This window comes from Linepithema humile, chromosome 6 (genome assembly GCF_040581485.1).
Source record: "Linepithema humile isolate Giens D197 chromosome 6, Lhum_UNIL_v1.0, whole genome shotgun sequence".
Classification (NCBI taxonomy): domain Eukaryota; kingdom Metazoa; phylum Arthropoda; class Insecta; order Hymenoptera; family Formicidae; genus Linepithema; species Linepithema humile.
Window position 1 is genome coordinate 851,612 of NC_090133.1, and position 15,517 is coordinate 867,128.

Sequence of the window (15,517 nt, forward strand, 5' to 3'; positions counted from 1 at the left end):
AAATGTATTTAACGCCGATGCGACTTTGCGTGCCAAAACGAGTTTCACCCACGTTCCATAACGTTGTTAAGGATGACGATTTACGATTTAGACTGTCTGTACCCAGTAGTGGATGATGTTTTCGCGCGCGTTCTCTCCTTGGCGAACATCTGGTGGTACGCCAGAAATGCAAAAGTAAACTGAGAAATTTACGCTTTAAGCTTTTCCGCAAAGCGATGCGTCATGGTTGTCGCGATCTTCGATCAGCCAAAGAGAATTTTACAGGTAAAAGATAAAATCAATTCAGAAGATAAAGATATATTATAATAATTAAAATTGTTAAATTATATAAAAGCAAAGTCACATAAATAAAATGTTAGAATTTAGTGACATATCGTTTTTCATAAAAGATAAATGTTCACTTGCCTTTTCGGAGGTGAACGAGTCGCTCTGAAGTTTCATGGTGGATGCTGCCATATTATTACTTTCCTGATGTGAAAGATCGCCCGCTTTCAAGCTTCTCTGTTCCTGCAAAAAAGCACACAATTTTTGTAATATATGTATATTACAAAAGCAATCTTCTACCATATAATTCTAACTTTACTTTCTTCAAATTTCTCAAATCAAAATATCAAATTTTAAATAATTATTTTTCTAAAACAATGTTAACATCTTTCTTTAAGTTTACTTTAAAAAATTATCTGCAAATACGATTTTAAAAACTAATTTAAAAATAAGTATTGAAATATCACTTAATAATGTACTTGAATATTTAAGAGAGACGTTTAGTGATTCTTTTTGCGACACCCCGTGTAACACTACACCGCGCGTTGCAAGGAATTAGCGCGCGTTATCGAAGGTTCACTTATGGCGCATTTGCTAATTTGTAGTAGCAGATAGACGATAGTATCTCATATTGAATACAAGTGTTGCACTGTACTCATAATATGCAATTTTTTTGGGCGACCTGACACCACTGCCACAACATGCACTTCGTGAGCAATAACGCATAATGAGATACGCATTGCTACTGTTTCAATCTTTCGCCCGACAGTTATCATCATAAATGACGTAAAAAATTAAGATATTACAATGTTACACATAAAAATTAACTTGTTACACATGTGATGTATAATTCTATCTAAATAAAAAAAAGAGAAAATGTCTAATAAAATTATAATATTGAAAAAGCCCGATTATGTACATTTAATTAAATCACTGAAACAATTATTGTAATGTTTTATGCATCTTAGTCTAAAGTTTCAACGTTTTACTCATATTTAATTGTACTTAATTTTCCTAATAGATAACAAGAGAATCCAATATAAAAAAATTAAATTACATATCATTAAATATTTTAATTGCGGTATCATTTAATATTTGACTACGGTATCTCGTTCTTTTAACACTATCGTCACATATCAACAATGAAAACAAAATTGAGTGGAGTACATATATTCTGATATGAATAAATGCTAGGTACTCTATTACACCATATATTGCAGTATTAAATTCTCGATATGATATCGCGACACTCTCGTTCTTATCACTTATTGTCGCGCTTCTCTGAATATCGAAGACACAGTGGTACTTTTCCTCGCGAGACTTCGCAACACAATGATCCGCATTGTGAAAAGCTCGCTTGTCTCGTCTTCTCAGATGTCTCCTCTCATTTCCATCACCCTGACATACTCTCCTCACATATTTCTCCAAATATCATTCAAGTGTGTCGTTACGTCGCCTCTTAGGCGGCGTATTAAGCTTGATCCGCTATTATTCTGACCCTATCGCTTGCCACCTTACTTTGCGATTCATGACGTCGATGATAATGCCGCGAACAGATATTGTATATATATATATATCACAGACGAGAATGTTGTCTCATCACGAATCGTTTGACATAGTTGATGCACTCTGCAGCCAAGTTTAATAGATGCAGTAAATTTATTCATATTGCATATTTACATCGAATATCGGTGATGAACTTTTCACTAGCGAATATTTATATCACATTCCACTGGAAAATTTGAAATAATTTTGATTCAATATTTTATTCTTCAAATAACTGCATTTACTTGTTTTTAAAAGCACGATATTTGTTTTATGATGATTGCATATTTTTAAATTAAATCGCATATCGCATATTTTTAAATTAAATCGCATATCGCATATTTTTAAATTAAAGTTTGATAATAATTTAATTTCGTAATTTTCTTTTCATGGATTATTTGTGCGAATTTTGGTCGTCGACTCTTAGTGATCGATTTGCACTAGCAAGTGACGAATACTCATTCAATCGCGTGAGAAGGCCAACTTTGTTTTATTCTTAGATGACTGCGTGCGATATTTCGAAAATTCACGACAAACAAATTCCCAATTTGAAATGGCTTTGCGAATGTGACCCGCTACCGGATATTTCCACGTCAATGCACTTACGTCAACGACGAGTGTCGTTCCAGGCATGTTTCGCGAAATGTTTCAAACCGACTTTAGAAAGGGATATAAAATTATCGATTTGTCACGATTCAATAATTTATCGAGAAGATTGCCAATTGCAAGAAGAAGATAGGAATCGAAATTTTCTCAAACTCACCACTCGTGATCGTTCGAATTGCTTTCGTTGCAGTATTCGACGATGTATCGGCCAAGGCGCGCTCATATTTTAATCGCAATTCACATTACTTTCTTGATATAAAAACGAAATCAATGGTAATAATTATTTTTGTTAATTATAAATTATCAACATTGTTCTTCAACTTTAAGATTTTCACAGGGAATATTTCAAACGCACTGCATAAAAACCTGAATGACTCACAATCGTTGGCAATAAATTAATTAAATAAATTCACTTTTAGTTAATGGCAGTGTTTTTAATTAACTCCTATTTAATTATTTTTAATTGTTCCAAACTAAATAATTTCAGAATTTGAATCAAATTTGTTTCATTAGTCATTTTGTTAGTTTAAACAATATTATTTTCAATATTATTTTCAATTGTCTCACAGCAAATCGCTTTCAATTGTTACTAACTAAATTATTTTTAATTAATTCCGATACAATAATTGATTATAATCACATGCGTTTGTGAAAACCCTTGGAAAAAAGATTTCCAGTTTTGCGTATTAATTGTAAGGAAATAAAACGTGTTTCTCGATCGAATCGTAGGGAATACGACAGCTATGGATCACTACTCGCGAGCGTGATGGCAGCGCGGCGCAAACTAATCTGGACTGCGTGTTTAAGAGCGATTCACTACCCCGCGAGAGTTTAATTTCGTTACGTCCATCGTGTGTGTACGATGCCACGAAGCAGAAGGAGAAAAAGGGAAAGAGGAAGAGAGACTGCATTCCGCGTGTCAATCGCGTAATCGGTGCAGCGGGTTTTTAAACAGCAGACTCACAGTCGCACCGCCGCTGCTATTTTTCGACTAGTCTGGAAATAGAACGCGAGCAAATCACTCTCGCGTATGACTTGTTCGTCTCGATTTCGCACTCGCGAACGGACGGCATTAAACACGTCAGGCGGATGAATTTTCTGGTGTATCGTTCGTGATTTTAACGCTCGCATTCGCGTTTTTGCCGAGCACTATCGTGATCGCATTAACGACATGCGAAATTAGACTCGATTCAGGCAAAACATATCTTTGTCCTTATTCAATATCAGATCGAATTTTCCTACCCGACGTAATCTTACGGCGGCTGTTTTCGTTCGAGATTCTTATCGAGTTTTTATCACCGCGGCTTTTATCAGTCGGTTTAAGGAATGACGGCAGCTATCTGTTTTTTTGGAGAACCCGCGGCAACCTTCGCGTGCTTCTGAGATTCGCGTCCTTGAAACTCGCGCTACTTTGTGGTTGGCTAGCAGTTTAACTACCGCGAGCATGTATCCTCTATTTCAATTTTAGCCAACAGAGATATCGGTGACACCAGTAGTATTCGTAATTGTCGTCGTTGTAATCTTCTGGCACGTCTTCTAGTTTTTCACTAAAATCTGAACGATGATCTCACGTCGCGTCATATGTCGCGGTGTTGAATGAACGACAGATGAAACAAGTACAGCCTCGTCGACAAAATTTCGATTTCTATTTTAACGTTCTGATCGCGCTTTTCAAAATGTACACCGTGTCTTGCAAAAATTGCGTCGAAATACTTATGTTGTTTTATGGGAGAACATAAAGTGCTGGTGCAAAAAAAAAATTGCAAAATTTTGTGCGTTTTTGCAGCCATTTAAAGCGTTACTAAAAAACAATGACTCGATTGATCGAAATTAGTGTACCATTTGCGAGGCGACGTTACCCAAGATTCGAGAACGATCACACGACAGCGGTACCGTGTCTTTGCGGGACCTCCGACCCGGAAAAAGACTCCGTGTCAGTAGTCGCGACAATTGCTGTCCCATGTAAAGCCGACATGCAACCAACAAACCGACCGACTGACCAACCGTTGACGAGCAGCGTCGCGAACAAACTGCTCTTTTGCGGGGGTGGCTGCTTATCGACCCGGCGGTTGCGACTGCTTTCGCGCTAGGCTATCCTCGTGACTACCACCCGTTCGCCATGGAAACATGGGTGGTATCTTTACGAAAGTAGGAAAGTAGGAAAGTAGAAGAAAATGAATAGCATGTTTGAGTTGACAGATTTCCACGAAATAGTTAAAGCTACGTTAAATAAAAAAGAAATGTTTTTCAGCATCTCGATCGCTCTTCCTTTTAGCTTCATTTAATTGAATCAGAAGGAATAAATTGCGTACTTTTACATTTTGACGGCTATTTCATCCAAATTTTTCTAATTAAAAAATTCTATCTTTAAGAATTTTTGTATCATTTCTTTTCAATCACGTAGAATAACAATAACAGAATTTGTAGCACATAAAATAAGAGCGACCATATACTTTCATCTAAATTTTAAATACTGCTTTAAATAAATAACTTTCATTTGAATGTTTCACAAACGTCGCACTGCAGTTTTATGAATCATTTATATTGTTCTAAATGGGAAAACCTTAGTCGCCATTCTTTCCTGGCTATACGTCAACACATAATTTCCGATATCTTACGTAACAAGAGATACGTTTATAATCGAACAAGACTATACACGTTGATATGCATTTACATAAACTTAAAGTGGAGTTCTCTGTATTATATAAATAAATTATTTTTAAGACGTAAAACATGCAGAAAGATACAAACAAATATAAAAAAGACATTTCTACTCTATGAATTTCAACCGGTAAAATTTTTTATCAGTATATATATATGTGTATGTGTGTATCTATATGTAGAATTTTATACTTGCTTAATTCAACAAACATCAAATACGTTGTTCTTTACCTAAGTCTGGCGACATCTGTGGCAGAGGCTTGCAAGCTGCGGATCATGCATAGATAAGCGTATCGAGATATGTGTTCATCAGACACAGTGTCTTCATCAGACACAGAGCATATACAAAATGTTTTTACTATTAATACACAATTGTGCAACTTGGTGAATCACTTCGAAGCCATAAACAGCGCCAACGGAACGCATTTGATCGTCGCAAAATCGCGTAATTTCGCGTATCAGAGCGAAAATGATCCGCAGCAAATTACACTAAAAGCTAATTTTTGTACTGATACGCGTAGCCGTAGCAAGGCCGACGTTGGGTCAAGGATAATATGACACAAACATAGAAAAAAAAACTAATGGTCGAATACATCCACGGTCGAAATAGCACGCAACCATTTTTTCAAGTCGAGCACGCAGTCTCCCCGTAACAAACGCGACGATTTATCTCTTTTCTAACTTGGTCGGGCTTTTGTTGCCGGTTAAATCTACGCGAGTCACGCGAAGGCGCAATCAAAGAAACTCCACGTGTTTGGGAGATTAATTTTTTTTTCCTGCAATTCAGTTCAAATAATACGAAATATACGATAAATGGAATACTTGTTTGATAAGATTAAAGCAACGGAGAACTGTGCTTTAAAGAGTTTAATGTTTTTTGTTAAATTCGATAACGCGGCTTCCTGGAAGCAGACGTCGAAACTTGTGAAAGTTGGATCGATTCTACCGGGTGATACGAGTAAAGATTTCGTTTCGCGATTATTTACGCTCGTCGGCGTGTCGTCGTCTAAATTTAAACGAATTCAGCCAAGTCGGCTACTACGTGGCTTTTGAGTCAGCAGCGTGCGGATTTTTGAACGCAAGCCAAACTAGCTACTCGTGTCGAACGACACGACGTCTCACGATTACACGACGCTACCCTCGAAACTTTCCGCCTGTCGCGATTGTGCGTACCTCGCGGACGCGCGCGTCTCTTTTGCGAAATCATCGCCTTGGCCGATAGTCAAGGTCGGGACTGCGGTCACTATCAAATGCACACACGAGAAAGCGTAATTCGACGATTCGTAGTCCTTCGCGAAAAACACCGAAATAATTTCTGCAAGCCGACGCGCGCTTCGAATTGCATTCGCGTGCCATTTGACTTGCTTGATTGCTGTATTGATGTATATTCGATATATATATTCAATATATTCAAATTTTATTATTATAATCAATGCATTCAATTATTATATCCAATTTATACTTAACAAATTTAACAGCGCGGATTGCACGAAATCAAAACGAAAGAAAGTATTATATTTTGTCTCGTTTGCACATTTAGAATGCACGTACGGCGCGCAGCTTTCGTTACACCGCGATGGGACAACACAGTTAAGGAAAATGCAACGTACACATGTGTCAACGACCCCCGCAATAGCATCTTACTCGCGGGTTTCTGCACGCTGCCACGAGCCTCGTGCCAAATTGTTCACCGCGCGTGAGCCGCACCCACAAAGTCTTTCCTCTCAACTCTTTTATTGCCCAAACAAGACAAGTTTACAAGTCGATTTATAAGAGAGCGAAATGGAGCTTCGATGGAGACAATTTTAGAAAATCCTCCTTTATTCTCTCATGTTGCGATTTTTAAGTTAATAAGTCTCATAATTAATAAATAAATATTATATAAACGCGCGCGCGCGCGCGAGTCTTTAATCATTGGATTGCGTAACTTTTTTGCGTAATTACGATGCTTATATCATTCGTGATTTTCTCAGCGGTATTTAAAATAACAATTATTTTTTACATTTACTTGCAATAGAATAAGTTTGAATAATAATTTTTAATTTCTTTCTTTTATTTGTTTCTATTTTTTATTTCCTCGTATTTGTCTAAATTTTTCTATTTAATTCCAAATTTCTTTTTACATTATTTTGTATAAATATAATTGATATAATTTTTTAATCAAATTCTAGCTTGATTCGTTGAGAATCTTTTTATTTATTCAAGTGTAAATTTTACTCACCCTCGCGGCAGCAACGCTCTTCTCCGCCGAGACGCCGTCAAGCTCGACGCGCGCCCTTGCCGCCGTCGCGGCGCTTTGTTCCTTGTACGAGACATCGCCAGCTTGCAGGGCCCTCATTTCGGCGCTGTTCGCCGTCGCTTTCTCTGCGCTAAATCCATCCGTGACAACCTAATAAAAACAGATCAACGATGAAGCGCGAGAGAAGAATGAAAATTGTCAAATTAGTTGATTTTGAAGCATTCTACGCTGCTAAAGTGCGGCCACTTGAAGATAGACTCGTAGTCCTTGACCTAGACTACTTGGAGGAAGCCGCACCTCTGCCGTCAAACATTCGCCTCACGCTCTAACATTGTTGCTGATCATAACGTTGCCTATCGAACACGACTCGGTAGATTGAAGCAAAATTATTCCGTGAAATTCTTATCAAATATTTATTTTTAAGCGCACGTTGTTTTGCGAGCACCCGCCGAACGACGAGTCCACGTGCTGATAGCGTGCGTAACATCGATTCTGTTTTTGACATTACGAAATTCCAGCTATCAGAAAAATGTAATTTCGCATATTCTTCTCCAATTAATAATTTCATATTCAACTTATTTGAACGTAAGAAATATGAAATTGGTAATTGTTAAATAAAAAAAAATGATAAATATCAATAATGTAAAGACAAAAAACCATCGCTCACCTTTGTCTTCGAGGCGCTAGTCATCTTTTTCTGTTCGAACTTCATAGTTTCCTGTCCAGCAGGTAAATTTGCTATGTTTGGTATGTTCATCGGTGGGCTTATACTGTGATGAAGATTGTTCAAGGAATTTAGAGAACTCAACTGGGACGGAGAACCTGCTAATGTGACAGCATCGCTGACAGGTGGTGGCGTGTCAGGATCGGGAAACGTCACCAGCGGTTCTGTGAGATCGGTCTCTTCCGGTCCATTGCCGTCTCTGCAATAAGACGAAATTTGAAGAATTAGAAAAATTGAATGTATATCAATTTTGCTAAAAATTGACCACCTCAAAAGTTTAAGAAGAAAACCTTATGCAAAACAATTTTATTCTATATAGTCAGCTTTTTTCTCACAAATGAATGGATCATTCTATGAAGAAAATTCGTCAATAAAATATACATCGCAATATGTTTTGATAGATTCTTATATAATAAGTTGTTTTAAGTATACATACGTTATTTTTATACAGATTAGTAATTTTGTACTGCTCTTTATTTATATCTTCAAATATAATCGCAACGAAAGATTATCTCGCATTCCGTAGGACGTAAAACGACACGTGAGCAATACGTTAAAAATAATCTGCCTCAAAAATAGCGTCAAACAGAATTACACATGTACAAATATTCGTCACGCATGTCGGAGCGCTTAAGTTACGAAAGGTTTAGTTATGTGTAAACGTGTGTTTCCATTTTTAGAAAAAAAAGAATTACTTTCAGTAACTAGAGATTGAAAATGAAAAACCTCGAAATTTTTATTGGAAGATAAAGTTAACGATTTTTTGAATTATTGCTAACAATTAAAGTCATGGAATCTTATAAAATGTAAAATTTATGTTTCACTATCTTTAAGTGACCAATTTAGAGCATGAAGAAAATTTGAAAATAATTACGTCAATTACTAAAAATAACTACGTCAAAATAGTTCAAAACATATCGGTGACATTAAACATAAAATCGCGGATTATTTTCACGAAACACTCATATTAAATCCGTAAAATACTTCTTCAAAGCATCAAATCTCCGTTGATCACTGTTTCAAAATACGAAATTTTATTAAAAATTCGTAAAATTGTTTTTACCAATAATTCAAAAATTAAATTAATTCCTCAAGAATTTGATCTTTTTCAAGAATTAAAATTTCAGAAACTTAATCCAAAGGTTAGATCCAATTTTCTTGATTTTACTTCCAAGAAATTATCTTTCGAAGATTCAATCTGTTAGTCGATTTAAAAACCAACCTGTCCACAAGATTCTCCATGCTGCTGCGCAGCCGTTGCGAGAAATTGGTTGAAATGTTCTTCATTTCCGAGATGCCGCGCTGGAGTTCCGTCAGATCGCTCTTCATGGAGCTCGCCTTCATCTCACTCGACGAGGACGAGGTGAGAATCCTCTGCGAGGATTTGGCCACTCTGCTGCTTGTGCTGCTGCTGCTGCTACTAGTACTGGTACTGGTGCTGCTACTACTCTGATGTTGGCTCTGGTTTGTCGTCAGCATCTACCGAGTCAAAAGTCGTTTTCGTTCTATTTAAGATCCGTATGAGATGACTCACTCGCTTCGCCCCCCTATTCTATCTCTATCTCTCTCTCTTTTTCATTTTGGCTCTTAGAGCTTTTGAGTTTACAGCCATATATAGTTAATTCACTAAGCTTCTGGATTTTCATTCATTTAATTATCACGTGCGATGTATTGTTATCATTCTGATGAAGACTAATTGACACAGCCTATCATTAATAATATTGTTTAAAGCCATGTAATGGTTATTTTATCATTTTTGCTAGCAACAAAAATCTTGTCAAAATTATAAAATACGAAAAATATGCTATTATGTTTTTAATTTACTGGAATTAAAAAGAATTGCAATTGAGAAACATATTTTACGTTTTCAACTCATCGACAAACATGAGAAATCTTTTAGAGCAAGCCAATGTTTCAAATTACAAAGTTAAATAGTTCGCTCTATAAAATTCTTACAAATAATTCTTCAAGAAATTAAATTAGAAAAATTTGGAGAAAAAAAAATGTAAACAGCATTCATGCAACGGTAATATTACGACAATAATTGCTGGCAGTTCGCCAGTAGTCATTACGAGACGCAAGATGACTCGGCCAAAGAGTCTGAAGACGAAGAGGACCTGCTAAATTTAGAAAGAGGCAACGTTCTCTCGAAAGGAAATGGTAAGAAAAGGGACCTTGAAACGCGGTATGTAGTTTGCGTCTCTGATAGAAAAAATGCACGTGGGTGACCACGTTGCGCAAATATGTACGGTCGATCGTTTCTGTCTGTTCGATGATCGAAGATGGACCGACAAGAATGGAACGGAACCATTTCAATATTGAATCGCGATACGTGTGCCACGTATCATTAATGTTCAAGTAATGCTCGGCTCAACTCAAGAGTTTCTATTTATTTTCCATATTTAGCACTAAATGCAAATCCGATTCGAACCCGGCTTGTGTGATAAGAAATAAATTCGCTAAAGAAATAAAAAATTTATATCCGCTATTAAAGATACGTTTCACTGATTATTTTTAGTCGATAATTAAGTTTTATTAATTGTTTGTGATTCAAATCAATCTCATTAAATAAATAAAGTGTTTCCTTCTTAATTTTTGTTGTAATTTTGCATAATATAACGCAACTGATTTTTTTCATTTTGGAAGCTGTATAAAGATTGTAAAAATATAATTCATTAATCATAATTTTTAATTAAGAATTAGATATTAATTAAAGAAAGTAAAAAAATTAACTGGACGCAAATATAAATACAAAATGTCATCGGCTAGGCTTCAGTCTAGCTTGTATCCGCGATGACGGTAATTTTAGTTATTATTTCAGCGCTTTTAGTGACTCGCTGTGATAGAATCATGATGGGTGAATAATTCGAAATTTCCGTGTTCACTTTCAGGAAATCCGTCTCAGATGTGGGCGTCAGAGGCGTCGCGACATCTCTAGATCACTTCTAATGTTATTGCTTATATTAGCATGTTAAATGCCGTGTAATCCTCAAATTAGAAGAAATAATCGTGAAACGATCGCAACGATCGTGTTTCTCCGAAGCAGCGAGGCCAAATAAATATTGCATATTGCGACTCGTTTCTGATGAATTTACACGAAGATGCTAGGTGTGCTAAGATACGAATGTGTAAAGCTCCGACTAGTTGATTCAATATTGCACGTAAAAAATTTCACTTATTATATTCAAAGATAATAAACTGTGATAAAAAATTTAATCAATAGCTGGACTAACCAATACAATAAACAGTTAACATATAATTTATAATAAAAAAAGACCTTGATATAAAAAAAACATGCCACAACGTAAATAAATGAATATGTAGTAGTAAATTAAAAAGAATCGTTTTAAAATTAAAATTACCTTACGTGTCAATAATCAGAAATATTCAACAAGACGGTATCAATTGCTGTGGAAATATACCAATCATTTCTTTTTTTTCGCGATAGCGTTTCGCAGTTGAAAAATATACGCAAATATGTATTTAAGAAAGAGAGAAAGGAAGCATGTACAATAGATACTAACCTGCGATGATGTGGTGGTGACCTGTGGATGATGGGTAATGTGGTGCGTTCTACCGGCCATTAAATTGTTTTTCTTCTGGAAGTTTTCCATGACGGTATGCATGTCTCCGTTGTCGCTTGCCTCCACTGGAAACTCCGACATCTGCAACAGATGTAGGAGATCATTAATAAAATCGCAATAAAAATCGAGATGAGTACTGCGCAAATGAAAATTCCGCGATGAACTCTCGAGATTTTCTTCGCAATATTCGCACTTGTAATACAATATTTATGATAATTTATTTTACTACCAAAGTAGACCTATCAATTAAGAGGGATATTTTATTCTCCATAGAATTGCAGGCTAATTAATTTGGCGCATACTTGTCGTGAGAATTCGCTGACTGCTGCACAAGGACCTAATAATAGGCTTGAGGAAGCGATTGGCGGCGCGGCTTTGGCAAGACCAGAACGGGCAAATCTCGAGCAACGAGTGTGCATTAAACTCGTACTGCGAAACTACGCGTTGCGCCCGTAAACGAGTGAAATATGCAAAGTGAACCCACGCGCGTCCGTATAATAAAAAGTTCGCGCAAGGAAACCCGCGCAATCGAACCCGGATCTCGCGATAAAACGCTCCGATTCCTAAGGTGATCAAGCTTTCTAGTCTCGCATAGAGCGATTCCTCCGTCTATGCGGAATACTAAGCTCGCCGACGGAAATGCTATCGAGAATGCTTGAGGCCGTTCAAAGTTGATAAAAACGCTGGATGTTTGCTCAAATACATTTAATAATTACATTTTGTTTTACGTCTCAAGGGCGATTCTAAAAATTAAAATTTTAAAAATTTTTATGCAAATAATTGATACATGAAATAAAATAAACAACATATGCAAATAAATGTAAATAGAATATATAAAAATAAATAAAACTAATATTTAGATATTAAATGCCATTTTTTATTCTTCTTCTTACAATCGATGCTAGATACTTCTCATTTAAATATTTCTAATTTCCGGGTACTTTGCACAAATAAATAAATAAATAAAAATAATTAATCAATTTTCAACAATATTTAAGATTTAAGCGAGAGCGAGAGAAAGAGAGATAATGAGAAGTCAAATATGTCAAAATATTCCGTAGTACTGTGTACCAGCTGCGGGGCAAGCTTGTTTTGCAGCATGAATGCAACTACATAATCGAGACAAGTGCAACTATCGCAAAACACGCGTGGATGGGCGATACGTTGCATTCCACACATGCACTCTTTCAATAATTCCGCGGGATTTGCATAGGCGTGGGTGCATATAAGTCGGGCGCGTGCGATGCAAAGCGCAATATCCGGTATCTTTCAGGCAATCTTTGGTATCGTGCTATCTTCTGTCGTACGATTGACAGAAAAACAAATACGATTTAACAAAATGGATCGCTGCAAAGCCAGATCTCTTTTCCGCATCTCTTTAAAACGTATATTAAGAATTGAAATTAATAAAGAATGAACAAACAAAGAGACTGGAAACACTCGACAGAAGTGAAAAATCCAGATTTAACAAAGGCCAGGTCAGTTTAAAGAGATCCTACAGAAACCGGAAACTGCATTCGCGGAATTCAGCTGCGTATCTTTTGTGTGTGCGAGCGGCCACTTGATGTGCCGCACGAAGCATGTAGCAGACAAAGACAACCGGCATGATACTCTACCGTGCGAGAGGAACAGTGACGGCCGTGCGACCGCCTGATATCGCTCTCCTCTCTTCGATAGCATGACACGCGGCTGTCTCTGATCATCCCAAGATCCACGCACCGAAGATAGAGGGGAGAATTCTCCGAACACATATAATTCTTTTGAATATTTTCGCAATACGAATTTGCTCCGATTTTCACGTAACGCGATAGCTCGTTAAAAGATGAGATAAAGGTGCGCACTCAGCTGATATTCGACGTGTTGGATCGCTACGTGGTCCACACACCGCGGTGATGGGAGATCGGCGACAAGCGAGTCGGCGACGATCGAGAAGAGGAGGTTCCGAGAACGAACGGATTGCACCGCCACCGCGTTACGACGAGTCGATGAAAGAACCGAGGTCGTGCGAACGAATAGTACGTCACGTTCCGCGTGCCGGTGGCGGCTAGCACAAAGAGCAACGACGTAAATCCATTATTGACAAGCATCGCGCGCGCCGGTCGCGATTGCACTGAAGAGTGGCGCTAAGCGAGCGTGCGACGCGACACGTAGGTCACATGACACCGTCTCACGTGACGTGCGCGTCGCCGCGAATTTACGAACCGCGCATACACGTGCTCCGGCGATTTAAAGGGACACGAGAACGCTGGGATTTAAATGGCAATACACAAAAATAAAGTTTACAAATCTCACTTTTTTCGCTGTTCGTTAATAAAAATATTCAGTTAAATAATTATATTGGAAAGAAAATCTAATGAACGATAAACAAAGTTATGAAATTAACTTATTAAATTTAAGTGAAACCAAATAAATAATATAAAATAAAATCTTGCTGGCAAAAACAACATATAATTTAAAGAAAAATGTGTAAATAAGATATAAAAAATAAAGAGAAATAAATAAAAAGAACTAGATGAATTCTTTTTCATTAGATACAAGTATAAATTTGGAGATTAATTTAGCATAAAAAGTGAATAAAGAAAATAAAGCGTAATATTTGAGAAAAGTCGAATTCAATAAAATAAAAATTATAGCATTAAAAGGGTTAAGAAAACATTTTAATTAATGGTATGATTCTAGGAGGATTATATTTCTCATAAAATTGATTCTTTTAACCTAGAAAGAAATAGGACAAGCAGAGTAAGGCAATTAAAAATACTCATTTCCCAGAATGGCGATAACAGAGATGCTTTTTGTCAGATCCATCACTACTGCGTTACGTAAGTTTCCCTCCCTCACCCAGAGTGTATGGATGAAAGTGCATTTAGCGAAGTGTTTTGTAAGCACTTGTTATAGAAAGCTTACCAAAGAACAGTTGGCGGAATCATCATGGAATTCACTTTTCTAAGCCGCCTTTCATTGATCGTAATAACAGATTATGCAACTCGAATAACTCTACAAATTGCACGTTCAACTGTTGAAAGAAAGGCAAAAAAAGATTTGAATAAAAATAATTTTTTAGCGTACTCTAGTTTAAAAAAAATGTCGAGTCTCTCTTATCTCTAGTTCGAAGCAAATAGTAAAGCATCGCTTAAAGAATTCGAACTAAGTTTTCCAAAATGTCGACTGCAAGTGTGCGATAGTTTTTTTTTACAGTTTTGATACCTTTATCGTCAACTTTTTAACTATTATAATTTCGTAACGTTTTACTTTAGAATTTTCAAAGATTACAAAAATTTAAGGAATTTTTTAAGGACTCTATCTCTTTAGAGATATTTTTGGAATTTTCGATGCTCTAATACATTGTTCAAAATATTTAAGAGATTTTCAACCATTTTATATATCAAATTTTACAATGATAAAGTACACAATTGCATAAAGAAAGCGTTCTCTTTATCTACGTCTCTTTGAAATATAGACAATCATTCGATGCTATTTTGTCAAGATATCATCAGCGGAAACCGTTTAACTCGATCGCCGTAAATCGGCATCAATCGCAAGAAAGAAGCCTTGCACTGTCTGCGAGAAGAGAGCGACACAAAGACCGGAATGCGGTCCAACGAGGTACGTGAGGAAATTCGCAGTCGTGGAATTTCGGCGAAAGTATACCGGGTGTCCTTGAAGCATATGCCGGAAATCTATATTGTTATAATACTTTGAATTTATATAATTTAATAGATATATAATTGAACAAAATACTTCACAATAGAAGAGTCTTGCTTCAAAATTTTCTTTCTCATTCCGGTCAGAGAAATTTGAGAATTAAGGTCGAGAGTTGGATTTTCTCGAGAGATCATCTTCAAAGTTTTCAGAGCATAAAGATTTTGATGTGAGGTTTGTAAGGTGAATAGACGA

General features: G+C 36.5%; 1 protein-coding gene across 13 annotated transcripts in view; it reads right to left on the reverse strand.

Annotated features, from left to right (window-relative positions):
• Sarm (sterile alpha and armadillo motif) overlaps positions 1–15,517 on the reverse strand; it is a 75,374-nt gene that overhangs the window by 6,651 nt on the left and 53,206 nt on the right. For 8 of the 13 annotated variants that reach the window (XM_067357189.1, XM_067357190.1, XM_067357186.1 and 5 more), the window contains 5 exons: positions 11,564–11,704; positions 9,262–9,518; positions 7,983–8,238; positions 7,298–7,465; positions 406–507 (listed from right to left, as the gene is read on the reverse strand). In XM_067357189.1, coding sequence (XP_067213290.1) covers positions 406–507; positions 7,298–7,465; positions 7,983–8,238; positions 9,262–9,518; positions 11,564–11,704 — 924 coding nt within the window. The other 5 variants (XR_010890733.1, XM_067357195.1, XM_067357193.1 and 2 more) reach the window with 5 other exon arrangements.